Below are 10,583 nucleotides of genomic sequence, written 5' to 3'. Positions count from 1 at the left end.
TGCCACACCCACAGCCCCTGAGACTGCTTCAACTCTCCCTTGAACTATGGGTATACTTGGAGGTGGGCAGTGGTTCCTAGGCTCCACCACAATGTGAGTGACTTTGGACTGGCTGTCAGAAACTGTTTTCTGGTTGTCGTAGTTCTAAAGGATGAAAACGAAATAAAGTAAGCCCAGCTGTGGCTTATTTTAAGGGACATTTAATCAGCTCACAGCTGGGGACAGCAGGAAATCAAGTGGGTGATTGGCCTCCCTTCTCTGCCATTCTGTCCCTGCCCCCTTCCATCTGACGGCTTTCTCAGAGAGGCTGTGGTGTTACCTTTAGAACAAAGTAAGCCAAACTCATGTAGCCCTTTAACTGTAATCTTTTAATTTTCGTCCTTGCTCGCATGGACAAGAAAATCTGCAAAATCCAGTGACTAGCGTTAGATGGTGCTTCTGGTGTGGGTGGTGTGAAGGGAATTTTAGGGCTCTGTGAGGCGGGGAGGGGAGCTGAGGGAATAGGGACACGGCCCACCGCTGGAACAGTGGTTGGGCCCCCATTCACAGGTTTGCCATCAGCCAGTCCAGCAGCTGCAGCCGCGTGACGTTTCCCACCGCCTCATCCAGCTGTCGCTCCTTCTCATACCTCAGCACCGACTGCAGAACCTCCCCGACGCTGCGGCCTTTCTCCACAGCGGCGGCTGAGAGCTGAAGCAGCTGTGGAGAGCAGAGAGAAAAGTGATGGAGGAGCAGAGCAGAGCATCCCAAAACAGAGCAGAAGGAACTTGCGTGGTTGGAACCAAGGAACCACCCAGACTTGGGGAAACTGAAATAGGGGAGACTCCAGTTGAGGACAGATTTTCATGCAGCTAAGGCTGGCCTCAAACTGTTGGTTCTCCCTCCCTGCTTTCACTTCCCAAGTGCTAAGATTATAGGCAAGGGCCACTTTGCTCCAAATTTGTATGGTACATGGACTCTAGCTAGGACCTTGTGCATCATTAGCACTTGGCCTCACACCAAGAAACTTTAACTACAATTGCTGCTGATAAAAGGAAGCCCACGGTACAAGCAAGTGTTACTATTCCCCTGTTCATGATACTGAACGTGAACTCTCATAGTCAAATCTTCCCATTGTTCCCTTGAAGATAACAAAATGAGCATTTGTCAACACTGCTCTTGCTCCCCCGGTAGTTCTAAGGTTCTGTGCTCACCCTATTATAAAAGCCTCCATGTGTGATGCTCTCTGTTGACTGCCAACTAGACAGGATGTAGAACCATGTTGAAATCAAAGCTCTGGGTGTGGTGAGGGTGTTTCAGGACGACGGGTGAGTGAGGTGTGAAGATCCTGGATGTGGGATGCTAGCCCACAGGCTGTCATCTCACAAAGAGGAAAGCTAGCTGCCCCTGAGCACACATCCCTCTGCTTCGTCACTGCGGAGGCAATGTGACTGCCCTCACCACACCGCTGCCACGCCTCCCTCACCATAGAGGACTGCACTCCAGAACTGGAGGCCAAAACAAGCCCCCTCCCCTTCCTAAGTTGCTTTGCCAGGTGTTTTGTCACAGCAAGAGGACAACTAAGTAGCACGCTCTGTTGCCCTAAGAGCAACATGGGCAACAGCAGATGGGTCTGTGCCCCATGCACTTCAGAACCCTAGAACGTTAGAGCTGGAGGTGCACCAGAGATCCATCCTGCCTCAGGAGATGTTGCCCCGAAATTCAACAGAGCAAGACTCACACCCGGGTCTCAGAATCACAAGGTTCGTCTTCCCAAGCACACAGTGTGGAAAATGGGTCGAAGCAGCCATTCAACCGTGCGCACAGCACTTTCATTTATCTCACATCCAAGGGCACCGAACTGTCTCCCGGTATTATACGTAAGCCTTTTATTTGTACATCCTGCTCTTACTCTAGGAAAGTGTAGAAAGCACAGTTCATGGACCCAACCCATGAACTTTTTCAGAAGAAAAATTCTCACAACAGAAATTGAAGCAAGTATTTTTGAAATGCGTAAGACAAAGTTTTGATGGATTGACAGTGCTTGCATGGAATTCCAGGACTCGGGAGGATGAGGTCAGGGAATTTAAAGTTTGAGTCAGCATGTTCTATAAAACGTGTTCCAGGTTAGTCAGGGCAACACACTTTCAAACAAAGAAGAAAACAGTCCAGCCTGGTGGCACTGGCCTGTCATCTAAGTTATTAGGAAGACAAAGGCAGAACGTTTGCAAATTCAAAGCCAGCTTGGGCTATGGAGGGAGTACAAAGCCAGCATGAACTCAGTGAGCTTTTTTCTCAAGTAAAGTATTGTTGGGGTGGAACAGGTCTGTGTCCCTGTGTTCTATTCCCAGCTCAGTCCCAGGGCAAAGTTCGCAAAGAAATAAGAGGTAGAAAGGAAAGACAAGGGGAAAGTTTAGGGCTAAAAATTACAGTAAGAGGGGATCAGATGGAGGAAACTGCACAAGGAAGATAAGTAAAGAGTTTGTCCAAGACTAAAGACATGATAAGCAGAAGTCAGGGCCAGTGAACACGACTCAGAGGTTTAACATTCCCATCCTTAGGACCCCAGAGGAGAGAGGAGAGGAGGAGAGGAGAGGAGAAGAGAGGAGAGGAGAAAAGAGAAAAATGAAGGGGAGAGAGGTGGAGAGGAGAGGAAGGGAGGGGAGAGGAGAGGAGAGGAAGGCAGGGAAAAGGAGAGAAGAGGAGAGGAAGAGAGGAGAAGGAAGTGGAGAAGAGAGGAGAGGAGTGGAGAGGAAGGGAGGTGTGGAAGATCATCTGAAGATATATGGCCGAAGGCTTCCTTAACTTATCCCAACCCCAAATCCAGATGCTCAGTGTACCTAAAACAAAACAAAAGAATGTCTACCCCCCCCCCCCCCACCTATTACAGAGTTCTCAAAATTCGCTTTGATTTTATAAGACAAGGTTTTATCTGTAGCCCAGGCTGGCTTCAAACTCATGGCAGTCCTCTCAAGAGCTGGGATTATGAGCAGCACCACACTCAGCCTTTAAAAAGCAAGTTTGAGGCCTGTAAACATTCTGTTCTTCTAGAGGAAGAACTGTGCTCAGTTCCCGGCCTCTAGGTCAGGCAGTTCACAACTGCCTGTAACTCTAGTTCCAGGGCATCTGATGACCTATTCTAGGCTCCACAGGCATGTGCACACATACATACACATGCATTTACGATAGATTTTTTTTAAAATCACCTTTAAAAGGACATTTGAAAATATACTTTTGAACTGGTGACTGGATGGGGTCCTGGCACTAGGCAAACACCACTATCTATGAGTGATATTCCTCGGTATTCCTCAGTCAGAAAACAGCCTGAAAGCAGCCAGAGGGAACTAGAGCATCACTTAAAGGGACCCACTGCTCAAATGGCATTGCATTGTTTTTAATCAGAGACTATAGCGGTTCAAGGGAGGGAGGGACATAGATAGGAAAGGCTGAAGGGGGTGGCGCTAATGAGACCGCTCAGAGATTAAAGCATTAAATTAAAGCATTAAAGCAGAGTTTGGGTCCCTAGAAACCACATAAATGCTCAATGTGTGTGATGGGCTGCCTGCAGGTCCAGACTCAGGAGGCAGGAGTAAGCTGCTTTACCACAGGCTCAGACCAGTTAGCTCCAACAGTGTCTCATGCAAGCTCCGAGCTTGATTCAGAGGCTCTACCTCCAGGAGCAAAGTGGAAGAGCAACCAAGAAAGAATCCCAAAATGCACACACACGCTCCACACATGCACACACATGTATATACCCATACACATGTGCACCTCCACATAGTAACTCACATACATACATGTGGGGGGAAAAAAAGAAGAAAGACCATGCTCACAGAATCAAAAAGGCCAAACCAGAATTCGTCATCCAGCAGAAATACACCCCAGGGACGAAGGTCAAATAAGAACACTTTCATACAGTGCTTGCCTAGTGTGTGCCACATCCTGGGTCTGATCCCTAGCACAAACACAACATGACATTCTTAGAATAAAGAGACTAAGAGAACTCATCACACCAATTGCGTTCTCGGAGAATCATTGGAGAACCACATTAGCCAAAGGCAACTGGAAGCCAAGTAAGAGAAGCCGTGGCTCTCAGCACAAATGGGTGGCTGTCTTTGCTGAGAGGGGTTAACACAGATGCCGGGCCACCCAGTAACACAGCTTAAAGACAACGAGCCAGTCGAGACAGCCTCTAAGATTCCACCGTAGAGAAACTAGGTTGGAACATTAGAAAATGTCCAAATAAACCCAAAGGAGGCAGAAAAAGAAAACTAATGAGGACAACCATGATTAGAACAAGCTTGACTCTGGCACCACGATCAGCTGGCCTTAGTGAAGGGGCAGGAAAATTCACAGAGGGTGGATACCCAGGGGCCTTTCAAAAGTAACTTAGAAATACCCACATGTCCTTGCGTGAAAGAACAAATTTAGGTCCCTTCCTGACAGGTATGCAAAAGCTAACTATAGACTATTCATAGGTGGAGCTGTGGCTCTGTGATAGGGTACCTGCCTAGTATTCAGAGGCCTGTGGGTTTAGTCCCCAGCACTGAGAAAATAACACAAAGAGCAAAGAGCCAACATCAACACACAAAGTGCACACAGACACAAGAACATGGGAGCCAACATGAGCACACATAAGAACACAGACACAAGAGCGTGAGTGCCAACATTGACACACACAAGAAGTCCATGTGACCTTGGTATTGGTCAGGTCTGTCACTGTGCTCCCTTCACAGGCTCAGTTCTCTGCTGTGCAGCTGCCTGTGCGGGGTGTTACTATGTAATATTCATACTCAGGGTGTTAAGTATGTCCTTCGTCTTCTGCCCTGCCAGCAACTGTCTCCTCTATTGTGACAGTCAAATGTCTCCGGGCTTTGGCAGTTGTCCTCTGGGGACAAAGCTGCATGCGGTCAAGAACCACTGGAAAAGGATGGGGTCGAATACCTTGCCTAGCAGGTGAGGACCTAGGCCCAATTCAAGCACGGCAAAGACAAAGAAAAGAAACACTAGCTGGGCGTAAACTATTCGTGTTATTAGATATGACACAAAAAGCACACAGCTCTAGGACTGTGAGGTGGAGGCAGGAGGATCAGAAATCCAAAGTCATCCTTAGCTACGTATGTAATGAAGCTAACATGAAGACAAGGAGTACACAGGAAAGGGGAAAAAAAATCAGATAATCCACCAGAAAAAAATGTTTGCTCTTCAAAAGATGCTTCACGCAGAGCCAACACTTGAGAGTCATGCCCGACAAAGGACTTGTTTCTCGGATGTAGAACCTTTAGGTTGAGGATGTGCCCCTTTGGTTGGTATAGTGTTTGCCCACCCTGCACAAAGCCCTGGGCTCGGTCCCTAGTACCATAAAAACTGGGCATGGTGCCACATCTGTAATCTAAATGCTGGAACCTAACACATGCTAAGCAGGAGGATTAGAGGTTTAAGGTCATCCTCAGCTACAGAGAGAAGGGGAAGCCTGAGCTACATGAGACTGTCTTTATAACCAGGCAAACAACTCCAAACAAGAAGGGAAAGAAAATCCGAATGTGAACAGGGGATCTGCAGACATGCACACAACTGATTGCACCAAGGAATCTACGCAAATGGATGGAGGAGGACATAGAATTATGTTCAGCATCTTTAGTCATTTAAATTTATGTTTATCAAATCAATCCATAAAGATCTATGACTATGACTCCTACAGTAAATGAAAGACATGTTGAGGAAAATGGGATGAGTGGAAACCCACCTAAATGGCTAGTGAGAATATAATATGAGACAATGCTACTTCAGGAAGCCATTTCCCTTGTTGTTGTTGTTGGTAGTGGGAGTATTTAACTTCAGGGTCTCACAATATAGATCAGGACAGTATCCAGCCTACTATGTAGACATCCTCTGTCAGGTGAGACTAGTGCTGTGGTTTGGACGTGAAATGTATCCCTAGATAGGATCCTGCGTTGAGATACTTGGTCATTAGATAGTAGCACTGTTCTGGAGGGCTACTGCTGCTGAAGGATGTTCTGGAGGATGAGCACTGCTGAAGGAAGTGAGTCACAGGGCAAGGCACTTGAGTTTCTTAGCCTGGCTCCACTTCCTTTCTGTAGACACATGTGACCAACTGCCTCAGCTCCTGCCTCCCTGCCTTCTCCTGAAGGACTGTATCCTCTTAAACCATAAGCCACAATAAGCCCTTCCTCCTTCCAAATGCTTCTTGTTATGTATTTTGTCACAGCTGTGAGAAAAGTAACTAATATAACTATCTAAAGCATTGTTGCAGACAATTAAGGAGTCTTCAGTCTTAAGGGATATTTTAAATTCATAAGACTACAATAATCAGAGTCAGCTATTGGCCTGAGAATAGACAGATGGGCAATTCAATGGCACGGAAGAGACAGTTCCGAAAGAATCAGGCAGAAGCCAGTACTGGGGGAGGGGAAAATGACAACAAAAACCTGCCTCCCTACCTTCCACATTGCATACAAATGTATATGAAAAGATCAAAGTCTTAAATACTTTAAAATATCTTAAAGTACCAAAAGAAAACCCAGAAATAATACTAGGAAAAACAATCTTAGATTTAAATTCTATACAGTGAAATAAAATGAAAACCCCCAACACTTAAACTAATGGCACTGGGCATGGTGGGGCAAAAGCCTGAAGTCCTAGCATTCTCAGGGCTAGGCCTGCGCAGCAAGCAGGGTCTCCAGTTTGGGACCAGTCTGGGGTAAAGAGTGAGTCTAAGGCCAGCCTGGGATACATAGCAAGACCCTACATAGCAAACAGATTAGAAAGCAAAACAGAAATAAAATTATGAAAATGATGTTGCAGAACATGCATCTATATAAGTTATACATGTGTGCATGAATTTTCTACAGCATGTTTGAGTGCATGTATGTCACATGTGTGTATCTATATACCACATGTATGTGTTCCTCTCATATGTATGTGCGTATGTAAGTTATATAAGATGTATGCATGAAAATTGTACCACACCCATGTGTGCATGTAAATTATATCACGTGTTGCATGTATATTCTGTCACTTATATTTGCATGTAACCACTTGTGCTGAAAAAGACATAAGCATACATTAGCTCTGCATGTGCACACATACGTATTTCTGGAAGAACAGACCAGGAATAGATGAATGAGGCATTTCTGCAGGGAGGGCAAGAGAGAAGTGATTTGATGAGGAGACACCCTTTATTTTCAGGGTCTACAAGTCTATTTTCCTTTTTAGACGAATGCTTTACAGAATTCCAGCTCAAAATCCATGAGCAGAATGCACTGTGCCTGTTATATATGGTAGGTTTGAAAGATGCCTACAAAACAGAAGCTTCTTCACACAGTGCACCTGGAGGCCAGGCTTGCTTTTAGCTTTTTCACTTGTCCAAAATGTTTGCCAGAATATATATATAGTCTCCCTTCCTCCTGCTGACCACTCTGGACCAAAACAATTGTGCTGTATAGACTGAAAACACTGAAGGACTCAATTTGCCAGGGTCCCCAAGGGCACAGATCCAGTGCCAGAGCTAGAAGATGCTAGATGACCGACTGTCTCTGCATCTTCCTGGCTGTTAGACAAACCTTGTAACTCAGTCACCAAGGCTACCTGTACACATAGCAGCTGGGCATATTGCTAAAGATGAAGATGGTGTCCTAGCAGGATAGGAGGGAGGCTTATGATCCTGTACTTCTAATGGACTCTGAGAGGCCACCAGTGAGGATGTTCCATTGATGCCGATTGAGTAACAACTGTAGCCTTGCTAAGTCTGAAAGCAAAGTCAAGACTGAAGTCAAGCTCAAATTGTTCCGTGCTTAGGGCTGATGCAATCTAATCTGCACGCTATGTAATTCTGTGTCTTCCTAGTCATTAGATAAATCCTGTTCCAGGGGTTATCAATCTATTAATTTATTAAAAGAGAAAGCTCCATGTCTTCTGGTTTCTAATTGGTTATTTTTTTCTGTTTGGTCCTAAAGATTGAACCTCTCTGGCTTCCCTCTGTCTACCCTAGGCCTCAACAACAACAACAACAAAACTCAAGATGATTACCACATCTCCCTCACCCCCACCCCCGTCTTTTGATTTAACCCCCAACTGTCCTTGAAGACACCTCTGACAGTTGCCACCAAAGGCTTAGAAACTGGTTTGTGAGCCACATGCTCTTTGATATAAAAATGCCATCTGTCCCTTCCTGTGTCACCGATTCTCCACTTGAGAGCTCTAGTACTTGTCATTCTCCTAGGATCATCAATGGGAAGTTTGCCTTCTGTTTTCTTGGACTCCTTACAACATTGTTTCCTCAAGAGTTAGGATAAGTTTGATCACGAGAACTAAAGAAAAAGAGACTACTGTTTTACTGTACTATTATCTGGCCTCAATATAAGCTGAAACCCAGGGGCCAGAGGCTGTATACCTCCTCCTACTTCATGGAGTTCTATGCCATGCCTGCATTTTCCATCAGTCACCAGGAAGAAGGAAGGCAGCCCTATACAGCATAGTGAGAGTGAAGCCTTCTACCGACACCTTCTTGTATGCCTACACCACTCCCCTTAAAACAAGCGCCTCGCTCCACCAGGAGAATCCACGTTTACATCCTGTTTTCAGTCACAGACCTCCAACAATGCAAGGAACAGCTTGGGAAGGACCCTCACAGATTTAGCAGTAACTTTCAGACCTGAACTTTCATCCTGAATTTTGACTCCCTGTTGTGCCCCCTGTTGTTCTCCCCTGGGGAAAACAGAGGCTCTGGGAGAAATCTAAAAAGCAGGTTGACTTATTTAGTTAATGTCCTAATAATGTCCAAAAGCCCAGTATGCAGGCTGTTCCAGATCAGAACTCACTGATTATAGCAAACTAGCAGAAAGCCACAGGTATAGGATGATGATAAAAGCCCTATTAAATGTATAAAATGCATTTAAAAACTATTAGTTATGACAGTATATCAGAGAGGTCACAAAAAAAAAAAAAAAAAAAAAAACCAAGAACATACTGCCTTATTTCTCAATAGGCTAACTGAAGTTTTCAGGAAGTCCATCAAATAGTCTCTCATCTCCTAAAAGACAAACCATTTTGGTCAACATTGTATTAGCCTGACAGCTACTGGGATTTGTAGAAAGCTTCAGAAACTGCAGACTGGACCTCAAACCCTTTCACAGGGGTCGCAACATCAGACATCCTACATGTCAGATATTTATATTACAAATCATAATAGCAAAATTACAGTTATGAAGTAGCAACAAAATAATTTGATGGTTGGGGGTCACCATAACATGAGGAATGAGGAACTGTATTAAAGGGTCGCAGTATTAGGAAGGTTAAGAAACAATGCTTTCGGGGATGGCTGCATTTTGTCAAATCAGTATTCCCAAATTTGGATTGATGACAAAACATTTCACAAAGCTATTAAGGGCCCAGAATCTGAGTCCCTTAACTGGGACAGCCGAGTGGCACAATCCTTTAATCAGATAAAGCGGGCGCTCACAGAAGCTCCTGGCAATGGACATGCCCTATTCCTCACTGCTTTTCTTATGTTCTACGGTAAAACGGCAAGGCTTTGCTGTTCCAGAGTTGACTCGGTGCTTAAGGACAGCATGGGAGGTCTATGGCATTTCAAAGCAATCAGATGTAGCTTCAGGGTGCTTCCTGTCTTGGAGCTGAGACAGCTACAGTGCTTTTGGTGCAGGAGTCTCTAAGATATTTGAGGGGCAGCCATTAGAAGTCCTTAAACCCCATTAGGTAAAGAACATACTAATTAAAGGTAATGGATAGTTAACTGGAAGTAGACAAATGAAACATTAGGTAATCCCCTAGAGAGCCCAGAGGCAACTGTTAAAATAGGTGTTACTCCTTCCACATCAGTGGAAACCTTTTCTGATCTGGCATACTGTATACCAGGATTGTATTCTCCACCTGTCCAGCCGGACTGACTCCAGTGGCCAGACCTGGATCATCCAAAGGAGGTATGATATGCTGAAGGGAACAGCCAAGTTCTAAATGGAAAGTGTGAGACTTGGCCAGAGAGCAGTAACCAAGCTTTCATAATTTTTCCCTTCTACCCTGGCCCCAAAGGCCAAACTAATAGCCCCAACAAGGGGACTTATTTTAGAAAAAGGAAAACAGTTACTATGATTTGAAAAATGTCTTCATGGTCTATGTGGCCATGCAGTCTCATCTTATATACTACTTATATCCAATGACTTACCCATAATACCTAAGCAAGAGATTCTCGGACTATGAGAAGCTCTCAACTTTAAATGCCTCCCTGTACAACTTTGCTGCACTGTGTGTGTGTGTGTGTGTACATTAATACATACACTGGGAACTGGAAAGTGATAAAGACTCAATCTATAAATCCTATAACCTAACTTTTCCTGTGTCCTGGAGCAAAAGTGTCTATATATCGTCATAGTAACCATTCTGTATCTGCCTCATTAGTCACAGGTACTGAGAACAAGCCTTTTGCATTACTCTGTGAATGTAAAGGCCTTTTTGCTACCATACAGTCATATAATAGGCTTCCATGCCATTTTCTGCAAGTCAGTCTTAGCCTTGTTACCAGCATTGGCCTGCCAAGCTCCCCACAAAAGCAATTCCTCTCCTCCAGG

General features: G+C 44.9%; 1 protein-coding gene across 1 annotated transcript in view; it reads right to left on the bottom strand.

Moving 5' to 3' along the window:
• Window positions 1–402: 402 nt before the first annotated feature.
• Akap3 (A-kinase anchoring protein 3) overlaps window positions 403–10,583 on the bottom strand; it is a 28,073-nt gene continuing 17,892 nt past the window's right edge. Inside the window, exon 6 of the mRNA XM_021631734.2 lies at window positions 403–699. Coding sequence (XP_021487409.2) covers window positions 544–699 — 156 coding nt within the window. The 3' untranslated portion in view covers window positions 403–543. The remainder of the gene's footprint in view (window positions 700–10,583) is intronic.

The sequence above is a fragment of the Meriones unguiculatus genome, chromosome 5 (genome assembly GCF_030254825.1).
Source record: "Meriones unguiculatus strain TT.TT164.6M chromosome 5, Bangor_MerUng_6.1, whole genome shotgun sequence".
NCBI lineage: Eukaryota > Metazoa > Chordata > Mammalia > Rodentia > Muridae > Meriones > Meriones unguiculatus.
This window is presented reverse-complemented; position numbering and strand designations above follow the sequence as displayed.